Here is a 27996-nt window from a genome sequence, read left to right on the forward strand (position 1 = left end):
CCTGGGTGGCTCAGTCAGTTGAGCATCCGACTCTTGATTTCGGCTCAGGTCGTGATCTCACGGTTCGTGGGTTCAAGCCCCGTGTCAGGCTCTGCCCTGGCAACGCGGAGCCTGCTTGGGATCCTCTCTCTTTCCCTCTCTCTGCCCTCCCCTGTGCACACTCTCTCTCCCTTCCTTCCTCTCAAAATTAAAGAAAACTTAAATTAAAAAGTAAATAAATAAACAGGGAGGGACCACCATGAGTAATTATGTCCAAAAAACTAACAACTTGGGTCAAATGAATAAATTCCTCGAAAACACAGCTGACCCTTGAACGATGCAGGGGTTAGAGGCATCGACCCCCGGGCAGCTGAAAAGCCGTGTATAACTTTTGACGGTGCCCAAATACCCCGGCTACCCCTACCCTCCTGTGGACGGGAGGACTAAGAACATAAACGGCGGCTGAACACCTACTTTGCAGGTGGCATTCTCACAAGAAAGTGAACTCGAGAGAAGAAAACGTTACTGGGAAAAATCCTAAAATACGTTTACAGTGCCGTGCTGTACTTACTGAAAAAAACCCACATACCTGTGGACCCGTGCTTCCCAGACCTGTGATGTTCAAGGGTCAACAGTATGACTTGCCTAAACGACACAAGAGGAAACCAAAAGGCCGGCCAGCCCTATAGGTATTAAAGAAAACGAAATCTGTTATAAAAACCCATCCCGCAAAGAAAACTTCCAGCCCAGACGGTCTCACACATTAATTCTATAAAGAGCGAACAAAAGGAGAGTTGGAACTGGGTTATTAAAAAGTCAGCTTTAATATCAACAGGAAGAATGGCCAAGAGCCACCACTATGCACGTTAGAAACGCCAGACGATACAGGAGGAGGAAATCGGCCACGGCCATTCATTTCTTCTTCCCCCTCGGCGGCCTGGCGAACAGAGCGGGGTCCATCTGCTCCCTGGCCAGGCCGCGGACAGAAAAGAGCCTGGCGGCCCGCTCCCGCAGGGTGCCCCCACATTTCAGCCCCCGGGCCGTCAGTTCACTCTTGAGCCTGTCCAAGCCCAGCGCCTCCATTTCCGCCGCGGAGGTGAATGCCAGCAAGTCTAGAGTTGCCAGACCAGTATCCTGAGAGGAAAGAAAAGAAAGTATTTAAAACCAGCTCCTCCCCCTGAGGACTCTCCTTAACTGTCCACGGTGCTCTGCTGATCAAGGAATTCTCATTTAATTAGCCGTATCTCGCTACTGAATTTTAATAATCGTCCACGTGTCATTCCACACAGATTCTCATTACGAACACTGACGACCATGATTTCTCATCTGTACATTTAGAAACAAGCATTCAGAACAGTCACAGAAGTTACAAGATGCCCAGATTCCTTTTTTAAGTGTATTCATTTCGAGAGAGACAGAGCGGGAGGGGAAGGGGCAGAGAGAGAGGGAGAGAGAGAGAATCCCAAGCAGGCTCCATGCTGTCGGCCCAAATCGGGGCTCGAACTCTCAAACTGCAAGATAATGACCAGAGCCGAAACCAAGAGTCGGACGCTTCACCGACTGAGCCACCCAGGCACCACCCCCCCCAGATTCTTAATATGACTTTTCTTCCTTTTTGGATTTTACAGTAGGTCAAACAGCAAGACACATCCAGCCCAGCCCCACACTGTTACAACCAAGAGTGGCACCCTCGTAAAGTTTAACATTCATGAGACTCCAGGCCTGCACATCTTCTGATTCCATCACCCTGACACTCTCTAACTTAATGATTAAGACTGTTTGAGTTCCCACGGTTATAACTCAACAAATCCAAACACGGTTCAACAGCCTTGTAATCGTTCGAGCCGTCCGGCAGCCTTTCCAGACTCTCAGACGCAAGGAAATACTTCTAGCCAGGGACGCTCTGCAAAGGACAAAAATGTTCGTATACGGGAGTTTTTAAAAAATATATTCAATGGGGCGCCTGGGTGGCTCAGTCGGTGAAGCGTCCGACTTCAGCTCAGGTCATGATCTCGCAGCCCGTGGGTTCGAGCCCCGCGTCGAGCTGTGTGCTGACAGCTCGGAGCCTGGAGCCTGCTTCCGATTCTGTGTCTCCCTCTCTCTCGGCCCCTCTCCTGCTCACACTGTGTGTCTCTCTCTCAAGAATAAATCAACATTAAAAAAATTATAAAAAATATATATTCAAGAAGAGTAATTTTCCGTCACAGTAAGTTATTTTTCAATCGTTAAAGAGTTCTAGGGACAGAATCTTAATCCTTCTTGTTGAACTTTATTTTTTAAAAAGAACCATTTTGGTAGCTTTCAGGAGTAAATCTTGGTTTCATTATTTCTGGCCAAATCCTAAATCACCACCTATGGCTGCACACGGTGGTGAGGAACACATCCGTACCTCCCCACCAAGAACAGTTTCCATGACTGAAGGCTCAAAGAAGTCAACCGGGTCTTATTCCTTATCCTATGCCTAAAATATCCCTTTACTCACGTTTCTATGACTTCAGACAGGAAAAAGCTTCTAATGTATAAGAATACTATAGGGGCGCCCGGGTGGCTCAGTCAGGTGAGCGGCCGACTTCGGCTCAGGTCATCATCTCAAAGTTCATGAGTTCAAGCCCCGTGTTGGGCTCCGAGCTGTCGGAGCCTGGAGCCTGCTTGGGATTCTGTCTCCCTCTCTTTCTCTGCCCCTTCCCCGCTCACACTCCGTCTCTCTGTCTCAAAAGTAAACATAAAAAAAGAGTAACACAAAAGCTACAGGCTGACCCTTGCAGAAATGGCGTGAGAGCCAAATTAAAGCCCTCTGCATAAACAATTCCACTGTCCTCCCTAGAGAATGCAATCGATGCCTTCCTGCTTTGTAATTGAGGGTAGGGAAGGTGCTGGTTAAACAAATAAGGATAGGCTTCGTGTTTACCGAAGGACAGCAGGTAGTTCCGGGTGCATCTAGTCTAAAAAGCAAATCATTATTAGTTCAAACGGTGAACGCTGAAGAGTCTTCCTGGAAGCTGGTCCGCTGAAGGCCGTGAGTCCTGAACAACCGGAGGGACACTGTGCACAGCGAAAACCATCCTTTGATGGCGGGTTGCAGAGCTTAAGATGCGAGGACAAATTAGAAGGCAGCTGACCCTCTCCCTGCGGAGATAGCGTCACATCCCGCTGACGCCAACTGTCCCAACAGTCTCGCACGCGAGAAAGAAACAAAGCAACCGGGGATTCGGTGCCAGAAAATGAGCACGTTTCAGCCCCTCTAAAATGCCATCTGCCGCATCACGGCTCGTTATCGTCTATGTTATCGACGAACAACAAACAGGGGCGCCTGGGGGGCTGCGTCCGTTGGGCGTCAGCGGTTGGCTCCGGTCGTGATTTCGCGGCTCGTGAGTTCGAGCCCCGCGTCGGGCTCGCTGCAGTCAGTGTGGAACCCGCTTCGGACCCTCTGTGTCCCCCTCCCAGCCCCTGCCCCACTCGCGCGTGGGCGCCTGCACTCTCTCAAAAATAAACATAAAAAAAAGGATAACCGATACCAACTAAACTATGATATGTGACGCGTGTCCAAATTCACAGATTGCTAAAATGGTAAATGCGCAGCTTAGAACCGATAAACTAGGGAACCAGGGACACCGCCCCGTGGCAAAACGATACACACCCCAGACTTGAAAAGAAACCAATCTAGGATTTTCGGAGGGGTTAGGCAAGCTTCACTCATCGCACCGCTGGTCATGTAACGGACCTTCCCCCAAGCAGCTCGGGGGGGGGGGGGGGGGGGCACGTTTTCATTTCAAGGACTTACTGAGGCCGGAGACGGGGCCGGAGACGGGGCCCCAAGTCACTTACCGAGTTTCCTGACCGGCCGTCCTCCGGTTTGGTCACGGGCGCGCTTCCCCCGCACTTTCCGGGCGCTACCTCGGCAGCCGCGTCAGTCGCCTCCCGTGCCTGTGCCTGTGACTCTTCGGTCGGTCCTGCCCCGGCCGCCCCCTCTTCTGCGGGCTCCTCGCCCCCGGCCCCTCCCTGCTCCAGGCTCTTCTCTGTTTCCACGGCCACGGTCCCCTGCTCGCGCCCCCCGGCGGAGGTCCGGCCCGGCCCGGCGTCTGCGGAGACCGCACACCCAGCGCCTGGCCCGGGCGCCTGCGGCGGCTCCGGGGGCCTAGAGTCCGCAGCCCGCACGCCCGCCCTCGGACAGCTGCCGGCAGATTCGGCTGCCGCCTCAGCGCCATCGCCGTTTCTGGGAGTGTGGAAGCTCACTCCTGAAGTGCCGGGAGCTTCTTCCTCGCCATCCGAGGTCTCTGAGCTGGACTCCTCCGCGGTCTCTAGTCCTTCCGTGCCCAACCTGCAGGGGACAGAAAGGCGTGACACCACCCCCAGCTTCTATGTGGACAGAGCCCCCGCCTGTCCAGGGAGCGGGCCCTGTCGGATCCAAGTATCTGCTCGCTGGAGATGGAGGGCAGGTAAGTTCCAGAAGATACTCCCGGGGATAAGCGGACGGCGAGATTCAGTTACGACCGGAACCCGCCTGGAACCCACTGTCCTAAAGATCCGAGAAGGACTCCTCTTTAAAGGCGTGAATCTCTTAGAGCAAAACTGATTTTTGTCTAAAGCTATTTTTCCTATCTCCTATGAATCTCAACTGTTAGAAACTAGATAAGATAACAAGCAGTTAAAAGAAAAGTCTGTAATTGCCCCCAACTGGAAACTTCCCAAACTATCGACAGGAGAACGGAGAGATAGAAAAGATAATACCTGGCACTAAGGAGGAACGAATGACGCATACAATCCCAGCCACGGGCTGCAAAGCATCGCGCTAAGTGAGAAAAGCCAGACACGCAGGGCTGTGGGACACCCCCAGAAAGACAAAACCATCACAGATCAGTGGGGTTCGGGGTCGGGGGCGCGAGAACTAACCGTGAAGGGGCACACCGGCAATTTTTAGGGAAATGCGATATTCTGTATCTCGATTTTGGTAGCGGTTACACGATTTTTCAACACTCACACAACTATTCAATCAGAACGTGTGAACTTTGGCGTATATAAATCATATCTCGGGGCGCCTGGGTGGCTCAGTCGGTTAAGCATCCGACTCTTGATTGTGGCTCAGGTCATGATCTCGCGGTTCGTGAGTTCAAGCCCCACATCGAAGAGCCTGCTTGGGATCCTCTCTCTGTCTCCCTCTCCTTCTGCCCCTTCCCTGCTCACACTGTCTCTGTCTCGCTAGCCGTTGCCCCAACACACAACACCGCTACCTTTCTCTCAAGAACGCTTGATTCCTGTTTCACAAAGAACACCTCAGGTTCTATGCTGGACTCACAGAGTTACGTGGTCTTCGGTTAATAATTTTCTTTCTATCCCCAAGGCGGAAGCCGACAAGGAAGCAAGATCCATCTGGACGGATTTTCTAGAACTCAAGCCCAAGGGATTTTCTAGAACTAGTAACCGGAGGACCAAGTGGGAAGGGCGGGAGAGCTCCCGGGGACGGACAAGAAAAGGCATCACTGTGCTTTCCAGCGGCAAGTGCACAAGCGGCCAGGAGAGGTCGGGCAGCGGCCAAACACGTCAGTAACGACCGTGAAAACCCACAGAGAAGACAGAACAATCTAGAAAGTACAGGTTCCACCAAGAATGTCTGAAAGTTAACTCTTTCAACGCCAAACAGTAATTCAAGTATAAACTTACTTTTGGGTGATCTTTCACTGTAAAAAAACCCTGCTCCTTTAGACGGCATGCCTGGTACTCGAGGCAGAAGCCACAAGCGGTGTGTCCAGTGTGACAACCGTGCAGAATTGAAGACCGAAGCATTCTGGAAATTTCTGAGCTCCCTTCAAACATTACTTTAAAAAGCGTTTATGCCAGGGGCGCCTGGGTGGCTCACTCGGATAAGTGTCCAACCCTTGATTTCGGCTCAGGTCGTGATCTCACAGTTCACGGGTTCAAGCCCCACATCGGGCTCTGCACTGCCAGTGCAGAGGCTGCTTAGCATGCTCTCTCTCTCCTTCTCTCCCTCCCTCTTTCCCTCCCTCTCCCTTCCCCTCAAAATAGATAAGTGAACTTAAAAATTAAATAAAAATGAAAAACTAAAAGTGTTTATGCCAGAGAGACAACAAGGAAATGCGTCAGTCCGCACAGATCTCTTCGCGACGAAAACGAAGCACATACTTACCAAAAGCATTTCCTCTTCCCTGAACTGGCTCCTCTGTCCGTTTTTGATTTGTTGGGTCGTTTCCGACTCTCCCCAATTTCCACCGACACCACCTTGCTGGAAGCAGCCTGCATACCTAACCACAAGTGTTAACAACTCAGTTACGCTGTCAGGAGTAAGGACAATTAAAGAAGTCATAACCAGTACGGACTACAAGACAACTGCGTTGTCATCCGAAGCTCTGGATCTAGTCTCTTATCGGACCAAGATTTGCTACGGTTACTGTGAGAGTCACCTCAAATTTACACAGAGCTAAGCACTGAGCTTTCCGGCTCTGGAAGCAGGTTTGAGAACACCAGCATCCAGTCTGCAGCCCTGACACGGACAGGTTCGTGTCCGGCCTCCCCACGCCTGCTGGTCTGCCCCCTTGTACACATCACTTGGGTATCACTTTGTCATAACCTCCTGACTGAAAAGATTCCTTCTGATTCAGCCGAACCCCCAACGGCCCCAGCATTAACGCTCTGGATACAAAAAACACACACGGAAGCCAAGGACCGTCGTTCTCCTTAAAATACCATTAAAAACACTGACCTAAAACTAGAAACAAACGTGCTGAGGTCTCAACTCCTCCTGAAGACACAGGGCACCCCCACCGAGCACAAGGAGGCTCTTACCTGGGGCCCGCGGGAGCCAAGTACAAACACCGTGTGCGTGTGCCGTCTGTGCTGGGGTGTAAGGAGCGTGGGGTGTCACTGAGTGGAGACCCCCACCCCCCGGCCTCCATCCGGTCCTCGGGGCTCTGTAACCCAAGGGACCCGAGGACCGCCCTCCGTGTGCGGGGGACAGCGTGACTCCTTCTCACCTTTGAGGACCGAGTCCTCCAGGCGCTCGGCCATCTCGTGGCACTGCCGCTGGTAGGCGGGGTTGGCCGAGCAGGGTCTGGGTTCCGCCAGCTTCCGCTGCAGCCGCTCCAGACGCTTCTGCTCCTTTTCAGCCTCTCGCTCGGCCTGCTGTTTCACCCACTCGGCCATCCTGGGACGCGAGAGACGATCACGCGCCCGCCCCTTTACGCAGAAAGAGCCCCTCCCCAGCGACAAATTCGCCCTGTCCCGCGCGTGCTGTGACTTTCCCTCGGACAGGGAGAGATGAGAGTCGAGAGCGATGGATGAGAGCACTAACATTTCAAGTCTACGTTTCCGTACGCACGGCACGCACACGACCACCACCGACAGAAAACACCGCTCTCTTCGAAACAACCCAAACAGGGGGCGTCTTACGCCTTCTCGTGGTTGACATCTCGCAGCCTCCGCCCGCTGAGGTCCCGGCAAGCCTCTCGGTTGGTCGTCTTCTCGATCTGAGCACCAAGCGCGCGGAGCATAGATCCGAACCCTGAGCAGATACACACATTTGGAGAGAGCAGGTGAGGGGGTTCAAGGGGGTGGGTAAAGGCCAATTCGCGAAAACAGTGTTCGGCCACAAGAGTAAAAAGGATCTCTTTCATTCTTTTTTTTTTTTTTTTTTTTTAAGAAAGGGATGTCAGGACCGATAAACTCGATTCAGCCTCACACCTTCGCCCTTCCTTTGGATCTCCGCAACACTGCGTCCACGCCAGTGGGGCTCTTCGGAGGGCTTTGCCCAGTGCCACAGATCCCAAGATTCCCAGATGAAGAACTTAAAACCTCATGGTGAGGGGCCCGTGGGGTGGCTCAGTCAGCTAAGCGTCTGGTTTCAGCTCAGGTCAAGATCTCACAGTTCATGAGTTCAGAGCCCACACTGGGCTCTGTGCAGACAACGTGGAGCCTGCTTGGGGTTCTCCCTCTCCCTTCTCTCTGCCACCGCCCCCTCCCCCGTTCGCATTCACGTGTCCACTCTTTTTTAATTTTTCAAAAAAAATTTTTTTTGTTTTTGAGAGAGAGGGAGCACGCAGGCGAGTGGGGGGGAGGGGCAGAGAGAGAAAGGGAGACATAGAATCCAAAGCAGGCTCCGGGCTCTGAGCTGTCAGCACAGACCCTGACACGGGGCTCGAACCCAGAAATGGCGAGATCATGACCTGAGTAGAAGTCGAACGCTTCACCGACTGAGCCACCCAGGTGCCCCAACTCTCTCTCTGTCTTAAATATACTTAGAAAAAATTTTAATAAAAAAATTAAGAAGTAATTTATGGTGAGATTTTGCAGTGAGTTTCAAAGGAAAAGCAATTTTAAGTTGTCACTGGCTCATGTGATCAGCTTCATTCTCCCGGACACAGTTTCAAACAGCAGCAGGATGATTGTAATTCGATGCCAGCTCTCTGAAAACCGCACCAAAGCACGGTAGGTGTTGAGAAAGCTTCGGGATTACAGGCCAGTACATCAGGAGAAATACCCAGAACCCCTGTTATTCTCAGTGTTTGCTCGTTTAGTTTCTTTTCCCTCTTAATCTACCCCGACCTGGAAATGACTGTTATTTCACAAGCTGACGTCAGTCCTCCCTTGGAGCTACGATAACCAGACAAAATCTTGATGAAAGCAGCCGATTTAGTTGTTTTAACGTTCCTCCTTCAGCAAACTGGACAGAGTAATGATCATCTCTCTTCAAATCTTCCCCGAAGTTTTAGAACCTAGGTTGCCCGAGTGCTATTCTGCTGACGAAGGTAGAAACTAATCAGACAATATAGTCCTCAAAAAGAATAAAAGAAACGGGTGCCTGGGTGGCTCGGTCAATTAAGCGTCCAACCCTTGATCCTGACTGAGGTGATGACCTCAGGGTTCGTGAGATCAAGCCCCGCATCAGGCTCTGTGCTGACAGTGCAGAGCCTGTGTGGGATTCTCTCCCCCCCCACCGCCCCTCCTCTGCTTGAGATCTCTCTCAAATAAACTTAAAAAAAAAAAAAAAAAAAAAAAGGAATAAAAGAGAAAATATTCAAAACTAGGTAAGTAACTAAAGGAGTTCAGAAGGCAAACAAAACCGGAAACTACAGAGGCCAAGGAGCCGGTGAATTTAACGCACGGGGCTCAAGGCGGGGGCTCCACGGCGAGCAGCCGCTGCTCCTGTCCTACCTCCTTTGCCGCCGCGGAGCCTGGGTTCCAGACTATAGACAGCGCCATGCCGCACTCTGTCACTGGTGTCCGTGAGCGATCCGTCGCACTTCACAAAGAAGCATTCCACTGGAACATCCTAGAGACAAGTTTGGGGTTTTTAAGTGCTGTTTACGAGACAATATGAGCTTCCTGCGGGAAGGGGCCTGGCCGTTATCTTTTCATTACTCCGGTTACACGCAGAGAGCGAGTGGTCAACGAGCATTTGCTGAACTGAAAGTCGAAACTACTGAAAGAAAAAAGTCATTTCGCACAATTTTTTCCTGACACCTCACCATGACACGTACGAGAACTTTTTGTCTTTCGGGTGAAAATAAAAACCGCTGCCTTCTTCTCTGGCAGGAAACCAGAGCCAAGGTAGGGAGCCGTATGGGGCTCAGACCCAGTTAACTCTGCAACTCCCATCCTGTCCTGACTTTTGTAAACGGGGAATGTCAAGCCGAACAGGTTTGGAAGTGACCGTTAAGTATTCTGGGCCAGCCGGCGGCGGTGATCTCTGCTCGTGTCCCCGACTCACAGCAGAAGCCGGCATAGCCCTAAGCCCGCTCCGTGTATTTCAAAAATTCTCAGAACGAGTGATAGATAAAAAATATATAAACTGTTAAGTCTTTCTAACCAAGTCTGTGATGCCATAAAGCGAGACAACAGAGGAGTACCCTCCGAAGTACACAATTAAATCTGTAACATCAAGTGCTAAGAGACCAAACCCCAACAAAAGGAAAAATGCATGACTAGTGGGGTGCCTGGGTGACTCCGTCCATTGAGCGTCGGACTCTTGATTTCGGCTCAGGTCAGGATCTCATGGTCGTGAGATCAAGTACCGTGTTGGGCTCCTCGCTGAGTGTGGGGCCTGCTTGGGATTCTCTCTCCCCCTCCCTCTGCCCCTTCCCAGCTTGCACACACAAGCTCTAAGAATTTTTTTTTTTTAAATGCACGATTGGTATCTTCCAAAAATAGACACAACGAACACTCACTCTGAACCACACCACCCAGCTATTTCAACAGGAACTACCTGTTCATTCAACAAATATTAAGTCCCTACTGTTTGCCAGGTACTTTCTAAGCGCTGGGATGCTGTAGGGAATAATACAGTGAACACAGACCCTCCCTCACGGAGCTTACACTCCAGTGGGGAAACCCAGATGACGAACACACGAAGTACATACTATGTCAAATGGCGATGAGCAGAGTGAAGGGGCAGCATACGCAGACGGGCACGGTGGTAATACATTTTACATACAGGTGGTCAAGAGGAGCCTCTCGGGCCAAGTGACATTTGAGCAGAGAATTAAGCAAAGGGAGAGAACAGGCCACGTGGGGGACAGCACTCCAGAGAGCCCAAATGCAAAGGCGGGCAGGAGGGATAAGCCTAGATACGCATGGAACAGCAACCCCACTGATGTGGCTGGAAGAAATCTACAAAAGGGGAAGGAGAAGGCCTTAGAAGCCACTGTAAGGACTTTGGTTTTACTCTGAATGAAGCCACTGCAGGGTTTTGAACAAATTGAGAGCTGAGTTATAGTCTTTAAGGATCACTCTATGGGGTGCCTGGGTGGCTCAGTCAGTTAAGCATCCGACTTCGGCTCAGGTCATGATCTTGCGATTCATGGTTCGAGTCCCATGTCGGGCTCTGTGCTGACAGCTCAGAGCCCGGAGCCTGCTTCGGATTCTGTGTCTCCCTCTCTCTCTCTGCCCCTCCCCTGCTCACGCTCTGTCTCTCTCTGTCTCAAAAATAAATAACACATTAAAAAAAAAAAAAAAAAAAAAAGGACCACTCAAGCTGCTGAACTGGAAATGAGACTACAGAAGCAGAGACGTCACATCATGACAATCCAGGTGAGACGCGAGGGCCATCTGCACCAGGGGTGGTAGACGGAAGGTGATGAGGACCGTGGGGGGCCCTAGTGCCCTGAGTAAGGGCAGTGAGATCAACAGAGAAATACAGAGGAGGCCAAAAATCTGGTCTAAGGGGAAGAGTGAGACGGCACGTATTTGGGGAGAGTACTGGTCTCATGCTGGGTGTGCTTCTTTGAGAGGCCTAATAGCCATGCGAGATGCGGGGTAACCCGGTGGGGACGCAAGTCTGGAGTCTGGGGCAGAGGGCTGGGCTGGAGCCTTACATCTGGGAGACGTCAACACATCGATGGTACTTACCGCCCTGAGAATGGACGAAGTTGCCCACGTGGGGGAGGAGGAAGCATCAGAACAAGGATCAGAAAGCTTGGCCCGGCCACTCTAAGGTTTAGAGACCAGGGAGAGAAGGAGGAAGCTGCAAGAGACACTGGAAGGGAGGCTAGTGAGGTGGAAGAGAATGAGGGTGACGTCTGGACCGGTAAGCAAAGCATGCAAGGAGGGAACGGTCGCCTGTGCCCACGGATGCTGAGAGGCCACGAGAGAGGAAGACTGGAAACTGATCACCAGATACGGCAACACATAAGACCCTGACCCGCGAGGCGCGAGCTGGTCTGCTGGAGTGATGGGGACGGAAGCCCAACTGGAGGACCTAACGAAGGAGAGGTAGGGTATTTTCAAGGGTACTTTCTATAAAGAAAACCAGGGAAGATGAGGGGACAGCTGGAAGGGATGTGGGCTCAAGTGTGCGCACTGGGAGGACTGATCCAGGAAAAAGGGAAAACACTGGGAAATGCAGGGGAGAGAGAACTAATGCTAAGTAAGCCATTCAGTAGGGAAGACGGGACAAGACACTGGGCAAAGCGAGGGTAATTACAATTTTTTTTTTAATTTTTAATGTTCACTCATTTATTTTCGAGAAAGAGAGAACACAAGCGGGGCACGGGCAGAGAGAGAGGGGGGGACACAGAATCCAAAACAGGCTCCAGGCTCCGAGCTATCAGCACAGAGACTACGTGGGGTTTGAACCCACAAACCGTGAGATCATGACCTGAGCCGAAGTTGGATGCTTAGCCGACTGGGCCACCCAGGTGCCCCCAAAATTCTAAATAACTTTAAAAGACATTCATGCGAAAGCAGAAAAATCGTATACACCACACTCCATTTCCAAACAAGAACTGCTTGTTAAGACAACTGATCAACAAAATTGCATTTTCTACTTGTCACATTCTTGTCAACAATCACTAGTAGAAACCAAGAGCAAAGGAAATTTAGAATCAATTCAAGGGCCTTTAACCTTTGCACATTATCAAGTTTTTCGAACACAAAGCCTGAGGCTACCAGACACAGACCAGTAGTTCAACAAAGCCAAGTTTATTGACTCACTGCTGGGGGGGGGAGGGGGGGGGTGTGGGATTGCACTCCAGGGGTGTCTCACCACCACCACCAAAAAATAATTGTTGCAGGATTTGGGGCAAGGGTGGAATTTGGGTGAAATTTAACTGAAAGTGTTTTGAGAGACTCAAAATGAGCTGAGCTGTGTCTAAAAGGGGCAACATCAGGTCCAGACTACGAAGTAGATTAGATCCAGGCTCCTGTCTCCTCGGAAACCACAAAGTTAAGATAAACGTGGAATGTCGTGTTCAGAACTCCGAATCTGAAGTTCTGCGCCCAGGCTGGAAATCCAGATAGAGTGCTTCTCTGGATCAAAGGGACTTAGATTCTCCAAGCAAGAGTGGGATGCTTCATTCTTACTGATAACGTTTCAAACAGGAAAGTGTCTCATAGTCTGTAATTTTCTAGATCGAGGCTTCTCGGTGAATCAGAAAGCAGGAGACTGCCGAGGGAGTCACGATGACATTTCACAACCGCACCAGGTCCCCGGGAGAAATAAATTTCCTATTAATTCTGCAGCCGGCTTCATCTGTGCTATCCTAGGCTGCAGACCAGCCAACAGATTTTTACTCTCTCGGTGGGAACTAACACTGACTTCATCCTGCGTCCCAATAATTTGGCTTTAAAAAGCACAGATGTGGGGCACCTGGGGGGCTCAGGTCACGACCTCGCAGTTCCTGAGTTTGAGCCCCCGCATCAGGCTGTGTGCTGTCAGCTGGGAGCCTGGAGCTGCTTCCTATTCTGTGTCTCCCTGTGTCTCTGCCCCTCCCCTGCTCATGCTCTGTCTCACTCCGTCTCTCAAAGATAAATAAATGTTTAAAAAAAAATTTTTTTAATAAGTAAATAAATAAAAATAAAAAGCACAGACGTGAACTTGAGCTATTTTTATTCGTTCCAGTATCTCATCAAATGCCCTTTTATAAGGTTCTTGTTTCTGTTCACACATGCCACGGTTGTATTTCTTGAGCACCCGACTGAATCCTTCATTTATATTTCTCCCCTCTTACTTAGAATTATTTTTTCCAATACTTCTCATGATTAAGATCCTATTCTTTCTGGTCATTTTGGATCAACTGCCATGAGATAAGAAATATTTTCAGAGATATTAAAATCACTAAACTAATATATTTCACTTATTCATGAAATAAGATTTTCAGAGATACTAAAACCTATTCTGGAAAACAGTTCCCCACCTGGATGGCCAAACACACCTCTGACAGCTTTCACACTGGACTGCAGTGTAGAAAAACAAATGGGGAAGCTGAAAAACCACATTATTTGGAAAGACGTGTTGCTTCCTCATGGAACCGGTCCAAATACAAATTCGGTTTAGACTGCAGTGTTAGCATGTGTTAAGCCCGTAAGTAGCAAAGCAGAAGAAACAGCCTAGGAAAAGAGGGGCTTCGTGAAGTTATAAAGAAAAACAGACGACTCCATCAAGGGCCAAAATTAAAATCAGATTCAGGGAGACCACTGAAGAACCAAACAGGTTCAATGTTTACCAGTTTTCGGCTGGTAAAAGCTGCTTGCTTGACTATTAAGTAAACCGCACACAGAACTTTACAAGTCCGTGACAGGTGTTCAAAAATATGCACGGACAAATGTGACCGCCAAATGAAGAGATCTAAACGACAGACCGCACGAACCCACGCCCTCACCAGGACACGAGTGGGAGGGCTGGGCCTCGACCAGCGAGCGACCCGAACAACCCATTTCCCGTCTCCCTCCGCCACCATCCGGTGGCCCGGGTTTGGACAGGGCACTCTGTCCCGGGTTGGAGCTAACCGGGCTGGGTGATCAGGGGACAAAACGCATAGGGTGCCTGCAGGGGAAATGTAAGGAAATGAGCCTCAGAAGCCAGCGGGTCCCACGGCCTCCTGAACGCACGGAGGAACAATGCCCCGGGGCGCTGAGAGTCCAGACCGAGGGCTGGACTGAGCGCCTGAGAGCGGAGGGGCTGCTCCCCGCTCTGGAGGGAGATAGAACCACCACCACCCCAACCCCCCAACACAAAAGCAAAACAAGGCCTCAGCAGCAGCTCCAAGCACCTTCACACTGGGGGGCCTTCAGCCCCAGAAACACAACCCCAGGGAAGAGACGCGCCCCTGCCAGACCCTGGTCACCCAGCCCTGCCCTCCCCGCCCCGCTCCGCCCGCCGCTGTCTCCCTCCTCCCGGGGAGCGCGAACCCCACCTGATCCTGGCAGTGTCGGCGGATCACATCGCGTACGGAGCACGAGGCCGAGGCACAGCGCACCGCCTGGCACCCGAGGCCGGGGCCGCGAACCCACACCAGCGCCGCAGCCTCCGCCATCTCAGCGAGCGACTGCCGGGGAAGAAGGAGCCACGACTCGCCCGGCGCGCCTCGATGGCGTCACGGGGCCTTCAGCGCCCCGCCCCCACAGCGGCCGCTCGCCCCGCCCCTCCCCTGGGGCCAGTCACGTGGGCCGGTCCCCCGCGCTGCGCCGCGCCGGCGGGGGAGGGGAACGGGAAGGGCCTGGAGGAGGCCGATAAGGCGCCGGAGCGCGCGGGCGAGGCGTTGCTAGGAGACGTTGCTGGGGCGGGGCTCGGGGGACCCCGTATAAAAGGCCGCGCGGGGCCGGGTTTCCAGCGCTCTGGCCGCGCGCGATAAGGCGGGTGCGGGGCGCCGCCCGCGGGCCTCGGCCCCTTCGGTGACGCCGCGCGGTTATTTTTGGGTCTCGGCGAGCCGGGGCCGGAGGAGGCGCGCTCCCCGGGGGCGGGAGGCGCGGCCCTGCAGTCCCGGAAGCGGTTGGGGCGGCCTCCTCCGGCCTCGGAGCCGCCCCGCCCAAGGGGCAGGGAGCGGCCGCGGGGGCTCCCCGGTGGCCCAGCGCCCACCTCCTCGGCAGCAGCTGCCGGCCGCGCGCAGGGCCTTCTTGCTTCCTGCTGTCGGCGCCGTTTGCACACCGCCTCCCCTCTCCCCCTGGAGCGGGCCGCGCGAGGGCCGGGGTGGGGCGGGGTGGAGAGCCCAGCAGCCCGCGGTGCGGGGACCCGGGGGCGATGGGGACCGCGGCTGGCCGCCCGCACAGCCAAGTCCCCCGAGGTGCAGAGGGCGAGGCAGACTGACCGCCCGGCGCGGGGACTCCACAGGGCTGACCCGAGGTGGCCACCCTATGCGGTTGAAGACACTGGGCAGAGGACACCTCGCAGAGACTCGGAAGTCACTGAAGGGTGGCTGTAGGAGCGAACTCGGAAGGTCGAGGCCCCTGAAGTTACAGGCTCTAACTGGTGTGTTTATTTCCCTGACACCAGAGGGAAATGGACGCAAAGAAAGGGCCCAGGGACAGAAGAGTTACACCAAATGGTGAGGATGTCGTGCCTCGAGAGCAGTGCTTCCGAGAGTGGCTCTGGTGGTGACCCTGGTTGGAGTCCATGGGGGCCCCACCAAGTATGAAAACACAGTGGGGGAGGGGGGGCGCTTGAGCGGCTCAGTCAGTTAAGCCTCTGACTCTGCGTTTCTACTCAGGTCATGGTCTCTTGCTTCGCGGGATCGAGCCCCACGTGGGGCTCTGCACTGACAGCACGGAGCCTGCTTGGGATTCTCTCTCAAAATAAATGGACATTAAAAAAGAAATTAAAAAAAAAAGGGGGGGGGCACCTGGGTGGCTAAGGTGGTTGAGCGACAGACCAGCTCAGGTCATGATCTTGCCATTTGTGAGTTCGAGCTCGGCGCCGAGCTCGCTTTGGATTCAGTCTCTCTCTCTCTGCCCCTCCCCTGCTTGCACGCTCTCTCTCTCTCTCTCTCTCAAAAATAAACAAACATTAAAAAACAACACAGTCCAAACTTTGGAAAACTTGAGCCTCCCCACTGTCCACCCTCAGTGCCCCCCTGAACGTGCAACCTCGAGGGAGCCAAGCCAAGCCCCAAGCCTCTTTGTTCATTCATTTCTTCTTCTTCCTTGGGATTAAAAAAAAAAAAAAAAAAAAAATTGGCTATCTCAAAGGTCCTCCTCTCCGACAAGCAAGCAGACAAAAGACCAGCTTCGCTTTATATAACATTTTTGTTTCAGGGCAATGGTTCAAATATGTAAAGATCAATTAGTCCTTTTCAGTAAGGAAAGTCCACATCATTTATTTACTGGCATTAAATTTCATCCTTCTAAAACCAAGTCTGAATGAAACTGTCCACTCTTTATCTCATTCTTACACTTAAATTCCTATTATTAAAAAAAACAACTCGAGGGGCACCTGGGGGGCTCAGTGTCTGACTCTTGATTTCGGCTCAGGTCATGATCCCAGACTTTGGTGGATGGAGCCTGCAGTCACACTAAGCCTGGAACCTTCTCTCTCCCTCCGCCCCTCCCCCACACAATGGTCTAGCTCTCTAAAATAAACAAATGAATAACAATAACGAGGAAACTGAGTTACCTAAAGCTAGAGCTCTGGCCAAGGTCATAGGAGTAGAAAAAATTCTAGGCAGGTAGCTGATTAGCTGGGCAGCTGAGAGTATACAGTGGTGTCTAATGGGCACTGTTGTGTGGCCAGGCTGGTCAGCGATTACGGAAACATAGAATTGCTATCACCTTCCCCACCTCATGGTGTCAGGGGAGGCACAGGAAGATGCATGTAGGGTTGGGACCAGTAGGTGGTGAGTGGGTGGAGGTCAGTTCCTCTATTAGCAAAATAGTGTAGCCCTGCTCCGGGGACATACTCGGTGTTCTTTCCAATAAGCCACACTTTGTTCCTGCCCGCGTTCTCCAGAAGGTTGACTCTGGCTCCACCTTTGCTCTTTGAGGACTGGCTGGGGCCGGGAGGACACTGTGAGAGTGTCCCGGGGCGATGTGGGATAATTGTCCCCTGCCAGGAAATGACAGCTCCCGACAATGTTTGTGTGGCAACCCATGACGGGCTCAACTGAGCCAAAATGTCACGCTGGGCCACAAGAACAGGAAGCGAGTCTGGACATTCTGGCAATTTTTACCAATGACAGCAGGGCTCCGAAACTAGCGAATTTGCAGACTTCGTCCCTGTGTGACATTCAGGGCACACTGATGTGTTTTCAGCCATGTTCATGCTCAGGGGCAAGAAAAGGAAGTTGTTAATGCCATCGTTATGACAAAAGACAATGGTACGGCTTGGTTCCTCCTGTGCCACGAACACAAAAGTGCATAAACTCCTAAACTGGCAAGTGTTGCCTTCTAGATGGTTCCAGCCCCAGGAACAATGAGGTCAGCTCCTAGGATGGAAAAACAGCTTCTGGGTAGGAGCTGTGGAGTCCACACTGGGGGGTGGATGGCGTGGGAGGCGGAGCCTGACACAGGGACCCAAGACGTGTGGCAGCCAGAGAAGGCACAGCCCCACCCTGCCGCCTTTATTGGACAGAAGGAAACAGGACACGTCAAGGGCGAGGTGGAGTTGAGGGTAGAAAAGGTGTGCATTTAGCCCTGGTGCCGGGCAGGAGCCGGAGAGGACAGAGGTTCCGGAAAAGTAGGGTGGCGGTGCCCGGCCGGGAGAAAAATCTGGACCCACAGCCAGTGCTGGGTACAGAAGCCCACCTCTCTGCAGTGTCTGCAAGAAGGAAGGATCTTCCTTCGGGGTGGACTTTCATCAATAAATTCGGTCACTCCCGATCGCCCTGGATATTACCTTGTTTGATTTATCACAACACTCGTTTCCAAAGGCCTCTTGGTTATCCTCATTCGTAAGTCGCCATCAAATAATGCTGTTACGATAAAAAAAAAAAAATTTAATTTCGGTCACTGTATTAGAATTATAAAGCAAACTGGCGTAGCACACATCTTCCATAAATGGAGTATCTGAGCACTGGAATTCTTTCAACATTGAAATTCAATTTCTCTCTTGGCAATAAAGACCCATAGTTCTTTATGAATTCTGCATGGCCAAGCCATTGAAAAGGGGATTTTTCTCCTGGAAAACTCATAGGTCTGTAGGAATATTTTTTAATGATCTGACGTTAGAATGTGTTGACTGTATTAGGGTTTTCTAGAGAAACAGAGCCAATAGGGTGGATAGAGAGAGAGAGAGAGAGAGAGGGAGGGAGGGGGGTACAGGCATACCTCAGAGACATTGTGGGCTCAGTTCCAGACTGCCACAAGAAAGCCAATATCGCAATAAAGCAAGTCAAAGGAATTTCTTGGTTTCCCAGTGAATATAAAGGTTAGGTTTACACTATATTATAGTCTATTAAGTGTGCATTAGCATTACATCTAAAACAATGCACACACCTTAATGAAAAAATACCTCATTGCTAAAACACCCCAACTACCATCTGAGCTTTCAGTGAGTCGTAATCCTTTTGTGTCTGGAAGGGTCTCCATATTGGGGGCTGCTAGTTGGTCAGGGTGGTCGGTGCTAAAGATTGGGGGGCTGTGGCAATTTCTTAAAATAAGACAGTGAAGTCTGCCTCATCGATGGACTCTTCCTTTTTTTTTTTTTTACTATCTTTAAAATTTTTGTTTAATGTTTATTTATTTTGCAGAGAGAGACAGACGGAATCCAAAGCAGGCTCCATGCTCTGAGCTGTCAGCGCAGAGGCCGACGCGGGGCTCGATCTCACAGACCAAGAGACCATGACCTGAGCCTAACCCATGCTTTGGACACTTAACCAACTGAGCCCCCGGGCACCCTCTGATACACATTTTAGAAGCCCACCAAACAGGGTAGAATTTTGAACATTCATGAACACATGGGTTAAACGCTAATGAAGAAAACTCAGCTGTCCAATATGGCGGCATGTGTCCCCGTAGCCGCTCCGGTCCCCTCTCCTAAACACCTATTGTACTTTAAGGCAGTTCAAAGAGAGGGTCAGACAAACTGTTTTGTGTACAAATAACCAATTGTCTCCAGTTACTGTAAGATGACAGTGATTTCAACACATAATTTCTCTTTTAATTACCCAGAGCCTTGTGCCCCTCTGGATGAGAAGATAAAGGGATTCTCCGATTTTCTGTAAATTCGTAGAGGGCTCTCCTTTGAATATTTACTAAAAATCTGCAATGCATGTATCTGGGCTCTCGGAAGGAGTCATAAAGGAAACAGAATGCATGATATCCTGTAATCACCGTGGAAAGCCTCTGGACGCTGGCAGAAGGTTCGAAACAACACACATTAGCTGCTGCAATTTGAAGATGCAAGAAATTCATACACAGCCTCCAGCTGATATTAATATTAAATTAAAGGAGGGGGCCCCTGGCTGGCTCAGTGGGTGGAGCGTGTTGACTCTTGATCTCAGGATTGTGAGTTCGAGCCCCACGTTGGGTGTAGAGATTACTTGCAAGTAAAATCTTGGGGCGCCTGGGGAGCTCGGTTGAGCATCTGACTTCGGCTCAGGTCACGATCTCGCGGCTTGTGGGTTCGAGCCCCGCATCGGGCTCTGTGCTGACGGCTCGGAGCCTGGAGCCTGCTTGGGATTCTGTGTCTCCCTCTCTCTCTCTCTGCCTCTCCCCTGCTCAAGCTGTCTCTCTCTCTCTCTCAAAAATAAACATTAAAAAAAGAAAAGAAAAAAAATTTTTTTTAATTTTTTAATGTTTACTTATTTTTGAAAGAGAAAGAGACAGAGTGAGAGCAGGGAAGGGGCAGAGAGAGGGAGACACAGAATCCCAAGTAGGCTCCAGGCTCCGAGCCGTAAGTGGGGCTTGAACCCACGAACCTGAACCACGAACTGGGAGATCATGACCTGAGCCGAGGTCAGATGCTTAACCAACTGAGCCACCCAGGCCATTCCGACAGGCGTGAAGTGATACCTCACTGTGGTTTGGATTTGCATTTCGCTGATGACTAATGAGGCTGAACCCCTTGTCATGTATTTTGGAAAATGTTCTTTGGAAAAAGTGTCTGTTCCGGTCCTCTGCCGTTTTTAATTGGATCATTTGCATTTTTGGTATTGAGTTGTGGGAGTCCTTTATCTACGTGTTGAATATTAACCAATGGGGTGTTTTAAAAAAAAAGAGAGAGAGAGAAACCGGGCAATTCTTCAGGGCATTTACGGTGCTCGGTTCATTGTAATACATAAAAGCACACTTTGTTCTCCATATACCCGCAAAACCTACTTTACCATATGTGTTTTTTCTGGCTTTTAGCATCGGTGCTGGTGAGCTATCTCGTTCTTTCTGCCTCCGGGGGGACAAGGTAGTAACAGAACACAACGGCATTACTTGCCCTCCTCCTGCTCGGGAGCAGAGGCTAGCGCGCAAAGGAACTTACGGTGTCGAGAGAGCTTCTGTATGGTCCCAGCGCCCACCGAAGATTTAGTGGCCCGCCATGTGAGTTGGTCGCTCAATTCAATTCCACCGCCATTCACTTCTCACCTCCTAAGTGCTGGAGAGGAGAGGTGGGCGGCAAGGGACCGGACGCAGAGACAGCGACATAAACAGGCGAGGGTCTGTGCGCCAGATGCTCCAAATCCCTAACAAATACAAGCATCTTAAAGCATCTCAGACCAACACCGGCTGTGGCGGCGCGCACACGCACACGCACACGCGCACGCACACGCGCACACGCACGGCCTCCCGTAGGCACGGAGGAGAGACCGGAGCCGAGACGCCGGGTTTGGGAGGGGTGTGCGTGGATAAGCTGACTGGGGACACACGTTCGCGCACACGCGCTACTTTCTAGAAAGGCCCCGAGGAGCAGAGCTCGGGGTTCAGGAAACAGCGCGAAGTCGATCCGACGTGACTGTTAAACGCGTGTGCAGCCAGGGGGCGCCTGGGTGGCTCAGTCGGTTAATCGCCCAACTTCGGCTCAGGGCATGATCTCGCGGTTTGTGGGTTCGAGCCCCGCGTGGAGCGCTGTGCCGGCAGCTCGGAGCCTGGAGCCTGCTTCGGATCCTGTGTCTCTCTTTCCCTCCCCCGTTTGCACTCTCTGTCTCTAAATAAGTAAATAAACGTTAAAAAACACACACACACGCAGCCGGGGGTGGTGGGAAGGGGTGGAAGCCGCAGAAGAGAACGGCTGGGGAGTCGTTGGGCTTTTTAATGCCGGGCTGAGGCATCCAGACCTCAATCTGCACAGAAGGAGAGACCGCGGAAGGCTCTTTCTGTTTCTGTTTGCGCTTCTGTTGAAATACAGCCGCCGCACAACGTTGCACTTGTTTCGGGCGTACAACATAGGGACTGGACAAGTCCACACTGTGTCCCTGTCATGCTGTGACAGGCTGCCACCTGTCACCCTGCAGCGATTACAATACCCCCGAGTCTTTTCCCTGCCTGTGCCTTCTGTCCCCGTGGGCAGAGCAGGTTTCAAACAGAGAAGAGACACGATCAGACGCGTACTTTAGAGCCATGACCCTGGGGACTCCTGGACTCCTCTTTGACTAGTATGGAAACAGGCTCAGAGAGGTTGAGTGGCTCCACCCAAGTCACACAGCAAGGGGGGGGTGGGGGGGGTCAGAGCCAGGATTTCAGCTCCGGGTCTGATTCTGCAGCATGGAGACCTACAGTGAGTCTGCTGTTCCCAGGGAATGGGGCACTGGCGGGGGTCAGAGAACAGGTTTGGGGCGCCGAGGAAGCAGAATGGACAGGCGGCCGCCCAGAGAAATCACCGCCTGGAAGAGAGTAGGTCACGGAGCCAGAAAGGAGACGTTTGGCCAGTCTCCAGCCAGGCGACTTCTTCCCGCCAGAAACCCCCAAGGTCACTGCCAAGTACTGAGCGGGGCGTGTCCGGGGCTCCCTTCGGTTGTGTGTTTATCATCAAGGACCTTCTTGCCAGATGCCTTTTCGCGGCCTTTCTGCGGGTCTGTTTGCCCCCCCCCCCCCCCCCCCCCCCGCCACAGGCCGCGCCGGGAGTTCGTGTTCGTGATATTCTGCTGTTATCTGCACGAATCTGGAAGACGCTTGTGTGTTTGCGTCACAGACCTGTGCAAAGAGAAAAACCCCAGGAAAAGGCCAGCTGCTGCCATGGACTTTACGGAATGCAGGTGCAGGCGAACACGTGAGGTCCGTGCCAGGCCCAGAATCCCATGACGGGTCTTCGTACCTTGTTTGCACGTTGAAATGGTCATTTGCTGTCCCCGAAGCAGGGGCCCTGTGTGGTCATTTGCACGCCATCTAGGACTTTCTTCAGGGCTTTCTTCAGTGGCTTCCTGGAAACACCATTACCTTTTTCCTATGAAAGCTCAACACTCACAAGACGTCAAGACCTGTAAGACGTCCAAGCTGCCTGCCCTCAGGGTGTCCCAGTTGCTCTCAGGCCCCACCCCCCTCCCCCCAAAGCTTGTTTAACCTGCTGGATTCCCTAACCCAGTGACCGCCTCACCTCTATCTACCCGTGGCCTCAATTTGTAAAGCCGAGGGTCATCACAGATCCCCGTACTTTGTCATGCCCCAAATCTGATGGCTGTCCAAGGCCTTTACACCTCTCTCCCAGCCCTTCTGCCCCCAGGGCTAACGCCTGGTTTCAGCCCTCCCCACCTGGCCCCCTCCGCAACCCCCACCTGTACTCCACAGCTGCCAGGGACCTCCCTGAAACCGACTTAGTGACGTCAGATAGGGGACAGTCAGGTCCCCAGACTGGCCCTGCTGACCTCCGCCCCTCCCCCACCGGACTCAGCCCTGCTGGCTGCCTCTGCTCCTGTGTCCACCTCCTTATCCACCCCTGCCTGCCTTGCCCCAGCATCCCTCGCCCTCCACCAGGCCTCCGTGCTTCTAGCCTCCAGATAGCCGGTGCTCGACACGGATTCGGCCAGGGAACGTTTACTCATTGTCACTAGCTGCGTCGGAAGCTTTATTTTTCCTAACTTCAAGTTCTCGTTTTTGGGTGGGGATCACGCCCTACTTGCTTCAAAACAGCAGAGTTTAAGCTTTCTCTCCCATCGCCGTTCCCAGCCTAGAAAGGCTCTGACCTTTGGGGGCGCCTGGCTGGCTGAGTCAGAAGAGCGTGGGACTCTGGATCTTGGGGTCGTGAGTTCGAGCCCCACGCTGGGTGTGGAGATTCCCTAAAAATAAAACAAGCCTCTGACCTTCGTTATTCCAAGCGGGAAATAGAGAGGGGTGCTCTCTAGGACTACGGAGGCAGCTGAAACTCTGTTTATACCCAAATCTAGTCTCAAATTACGAAAGGTTTAACGTGGGGGTAGAGCCAAAAGCAGCAGGACAGGGGCACCGGGGTGGCTCAGTCTGTTGAGGGTCTGACTTCGGCTCGGGTCACGACCTCGTGGCTCGTGGGTTCGAGCCCCGCGCCGGGCTCTGTGCTGACAGCTCGGAGCCTGGATCCCGCTTGGGATTCTGTGTCTCCCTCTCTCTCTGCCCTTCCCCGGCTCGTGCTCTCTCTCAAAAATAAGTAAACTTAGGGGCACCTGGGTGGCGCAGTCTGTTAAGCGTCCTACTTCAGCCAGGTCACGATCTCACGGTCCGTGGGTTTGAGCCCTGCGTCAGGCTCTGGGCTGATGGCTCAGAGCCTGGAGCCTGTTTCCGATTCTGTGTCTCCCTCTCTCTCTGCCCCTCCCCCGTTCATGCTCTGTCTCTCTCTGTCCCAAAAATAAATCAAAATGTTGAAAAAAAATTTTTTTTTTTTAAAATAAGTAAACTTAAAAAAAAATGTTTAAAAAAAGTTACTCAAAAGCACCAGAATAATCTTGAGTCCTGGAGTGTGCGGAAAACCTAGAGGCACACAAATGTTCTTAGTTTTAATAGAGTCAGATGTATCCGTGTTTCCTTTTGAGTTGAGTGGGTTTTCCTGTCTTAAGAAACGTTTCCAACTCCGAGGTCAGAAAGATTCACGTGTGTTTCCCAGTCGGAGTTTCTTATGTTTTGTTTTGGTATAAAAGTTCTTCATGTGGTGTTGAGTTTTATTATAGACCGAGGGAGGGATTCTGCTTCATCCTTTTTCATGCGGATAATAATTTCATCCAACTCCATTTATTGAACAGTCTCTCCTTTCCTGACTGTCTTAAATGTCACCTCTGACGTCCGGCAGCTTCGTACCGGCCCGCTCTATTCCGCCGGTCGGTTGGTGCCCCGGCCACGACTGCAGAGCTCTGATTACTATCATTCAAAATAGGCCCTCGGTGTCTACAGGGACAGATGCGTCTGGGAGATCTTTTACAAGCATCTCGTCTCCTGTTCACAGGAGCAAAAACCCAAAACAACCCAAATGCCCCTCAGGACGAGAGTAGCTATACAAGTTGTGGGTTTCTGTTTTGAGTTTATTTATTTATTTTGAGGCCGAGGGAGCGTGAGCAGGGGACGGGCAGAGAGAGAGAGAGAGAGAGGGAGAGGGAATCCCAAGCAGGCTCCGTGCTGTCGGCTCTGAGGCCGACGCGGGGCTCGATCTCCCCAACCACGAGATCGCGCCCTGAGCCGAAATCAGGAGTTGACCGCTCGACCGATTGAGCCCCCCCGGGCGCCCCCTTGGAGCAGCTGTGTTTTATCCCCACGGTGCAAAATGATTCGGCAGTCACGAGAATGAACTACAGCCACCCATGACGATACGGCTGAACCTCAGCAATCCGTTAAGTGAGAAGTTAAATTCCGCAAGATTGCATTCAACACAACATACCCTTTGCGTCAAGTTAAAGATGACCGAAATAGAAACGTACTTTTCCGGAATACACCGGCATGGACTAAAATGGTGTAAAAAGAAAAAAAGCAAGGGACTGAGACCAGAGGATTCGGGACGAAAGGTTCCTTCAGGTGGAGTCCCCGGTGTCCGCGGGGGCTGGGTTTGGGGGTGCCTCTCGCGTGGTTACAAAGAACTCAATAAACACATGCATGAATGAGGAGGATGTGTTTAGCCCAACGCTGAGGGCAGAAAGATTAAATAAAATAAAAGCTGTAGAAATGGGCTTTGCGAATGTATGCTGAGTTCTCAATGTGCCGGGACCGGGGGCACCCCGCGGGCCTGGTCGGTACAGCGTGTGGCTCTCGATCGCGGGGTCGTGAGTTCAAGCTCCGCATCGGACGTAGGGCTTCTTTTAAAATGAATAACTGATAGGGGGGCGCCTGGGGGGCTCGGTCGGTTAAGCATCCGACTCTCCGTTTCGGCTCAGGTCATGATCTCACGGTTCCTGGGATCGAGCCCCGCGTCGGGCTCTGCACTGAGGGCGTGGAGCCTGCTTGGGATTCTCTCTCTCTCTCTGTCTCTCTCTCTCTCTCTCTCTCTCTCTCTGTCTCTGCCCCTCCCCCGCGCGTTCTCTCTGTCTCACTGTCTCTCTCTCAAAATGAATACACTTTAAAAATAAATAAATAAACAAACAGATAAACAAGGACCTAAATACCTGCTCGGAAACGGCCTGACAAAGATGTCATAAAAACTGGCAGAGCCGTGCGATTTAAAAACAATACAAAAACATCACGCTGTCCTGCGTGCGTAGACAGCACGCTCCTGGTGGGTAATACAGGGTTCTCTGCCCGGCGTCCCTGTCTATCGCTTCCTCTCCCTACGGCCCCAGTTAGCAGGGGAAAGGATTTCTAGTTTCCCCGTGAAGACACGGAGTTGGGAGGGTTGTTCGTGCGAGCGTGGGGTCCACTCGAGGTAGACCATAGCACATCCTTCCCCACCTGTCTCCCTCTATCCATGCTTCCTACGGACCGGCGGTTCTCCAACCTCCACGCCATCCAGAGGAGGTGTTCGAACGGAGTGCTGGGCCCCATCCCCAGGGCTTCCGATTCTGCAGGCCTGAGAATTTGCATTCCTAACAAGTTCCCGGGGCTGCCCGAGACCACGTTCCAGAGTCCCAGATGGAGGCACTTGGGTCGTGACAGACCCTGGGATCCCTGGACCTCGGGCCTTCTATGAGAAGCCATTAGAAAGTGTGGAGTCCGGGGCTCCCCGGAGGGCTCGGTCGGTTGAGCGTCCGACCGCTGACGTCGGCTCAGGTCGTGAGTTCGAGCCCCGCGTCGGCCTCTGCGCGGACAGTGTGTCGCCTTCTCGGGACTCTCTCCCTCCCTCTCTCTCTCTGCCCCTCCCCTGCTTGCACACCGTCTCTGGGCCTGCGATCGGGATGCACAGTCAGCTATCCACGGAGGGATTGGGGTCCAGAGGTGATAGGCCAGCCGTGATAGCTCAGGAAGCATTTTCCCGTCAGAGTAACCAGGGAGGAGGCACGCCTGAGTTATCAGCCGCTCGCGTTTGCCCAGAAGAGACGTCCTCTCACGGAAGCATGGCCTGAATTGGGCTCAAAGGGCATCCAGAGACCAAGCGTCGAGTCCGGGCCTCCTCCGCGGCCTGTCTGTTTTCCTAAAGTCTGAGTCAGGAGCCAAGGGCCACGCGCACCGACGCGCAGGGACGAACCCAACAGTGAGCCCTTGAGGCCGGAGCACGAGCCTGGTTCACCGACGCCAGACAGGGCCGTCAGGGCCGGCACCTTCTCCCCAAGGGTCTGGAGCGACATTTTCACCGTGGGCCTCGTCACTGCCGCCGCTGCAACCGAACGGCAGGCTTTCCGGCCCACGGGCCCTGGCAGGCCGAGGACTTCTGATCTCACGCGCTAGGCTAACCGAAGTCGCCCCTTGCCAACCGGGAGGTGGCTGGAGGCAGCCTCGCTGCCGAGAAGCCAGGTGGCCCGAGGTGAGGACACTCGACGTTTTCCAACACCTGCGAGGCAAGCTCGAACAGCATCTTGTGGTGATTTACTGCTTAATTATAACCGTACCCACGTCTGCCCGGGCCTGTACCAGCTGGGGACGTCTTTCCCTGTCATCCAGCACGAGGCAGTCACAGCGGCAGCTTCTGAGATGACCGTCGTTTACGGTTCACGAGTTATTTCTAAAGAGGTACCCAGCCAAGTCAACCAAAACAAGGATGCGAGAATAAAGCAAAGAGAAGAGAGAGAGGCAGGTTGTTGCCAAAGGAAATGGAGGCTGGCGGGGCGCCTGGGGGGCTCAGTGGGTTAAGCGTCTGACTTCGGCTCAGGTCACGATCTCACGGTTCGTAGGTTCGAGCCCCTCGTCGGGTTCTGTGCGGACAGCTCGGAGCCTGGAGCCTCCTTTGGATTCTGGGTCTCCCTCTCTCTCTGCCCCTCCCCTGCTCACGCTCTGTCTGTCTCTCTCTCAAAAATAAATAAACATAAAAAAACTCAAATTAAAAAACAAACAAACAAGAAAACGGAGGCTGGAGAGGCCCTGAGCTTCGGCGTGATGCAACATTCTCCAATCTGGGCCACGGACGGGTTTTCGATCGGGATCAAGAGACCCCTGGAGCTGTCCCACGATGGGGTGCAGGAGTGGGGAGGGGGGACAGAGACAGAGAGACACAGACAAATACATACTTCCTGGAGAGCAGAAGTCAGGCCAAAATCTCTACTTCCAAAGTACCTCTGGGCTTCGATACCCTGAGCACAGAGGATCTGACGCGGGAGAGCCAGGGCGTAAGACTGACCAGGGTGACCCCAGCAGCGAGGGGACAGCTGGCCCCGAGTCCACTGTCTCCCGGCCGGAGCATGAAAAGGGGCATCCGGGTTTCAGTCTTGCTCCAGAAGCCAAGCGTTCGTCACCGGGATTTGGAGTTCCCTCCAGCCTTAAATTCGATTTTCCCGCACGCGTCCCCAGTGGCGTCGAGAGGTGCCCCCTCGGTGGCTCTGGACCCTCCTCCCGGTCTGGGGAAACCTGAGGCACGCCGGGAAATGTGGTCTGAGGCTTTGAAGGAGTCACGGGAGCCGT

At 52.6% G+C, this 27996-nt stretch overlaps 1 protein-coding gene across 1 annotated transcript; it reads right to left on the reverse strand.

Moving 5' to 3' along the window:
• Positions 1 to 784: 784 nt before the first annotated feature.
• Positions 785 to 14802, reverse strand: SDE2 (SDE2 telomere maintenance homolog). Its single transcript, XM_047848174.1, has 7 exons — positions 14619 to 14802; positions 9142 to 9259; positions 7381 to 7492; positions 6966 to 7135; positions 6122 to 6236; positions 3805 to 4297; positions 785 to 1113 (listed from the first exon to the last, which is right to left on the reverse strand). The coding sequence occupies exons 1-7, from the start codon at positions 14736 to 14738 to the stop codon at positions 892 to 894; spliced, it is 1350 nt and encodes a 449-aa protein (XP_047704130.1). The 5' UTR covers positions 14739 to 14802; the 3' UTR covers positions 785 to 891.
• Positions 14803 to 27996: the final 13194 nt, after the last annotated feature.

This window comes from Prionailurus viverrinus, unplaced genomic scaffold, assembly GCF_022837055.1.
Source record: "Prionailurus viverrinus isolate Anna unplaced genomic scaffold, UM_Priviv_1.0 scaffold_53, whole genome shotgun sequence".
NCBI lineage: Eukaryota > Metazoa > Chordata > Mammalia > Carnivora > Felidae > Prionailurus > Prionailurus viverrinus.

Excerpts from the sequence above, each read along its gene's own strand:
- SDE2 (XM_047848174.1), bottom strand. The coding sequence starts at position 14,738 with ATGGCGGAGGCTGCGGCGCTGGTGTGGGTTCGCGGCCCCGGCCTCGGG. Across the intron at positions 9,260-14,618 it reads GCCGACACTGCCAGGATCAG|GATGTTCCAGTGGAATGCTT; the intron begins GTGGGGTTCGCG and ends ACTTGTCTCTAG. Across the intron at positions 7,136-7,380 it reads GATGTCAACCACGAGAAGGC|GATGGCCGAGTGGGTGAAAC; the intron begins GTAAGACGCCCC and ends CTCGCGTCCCAG.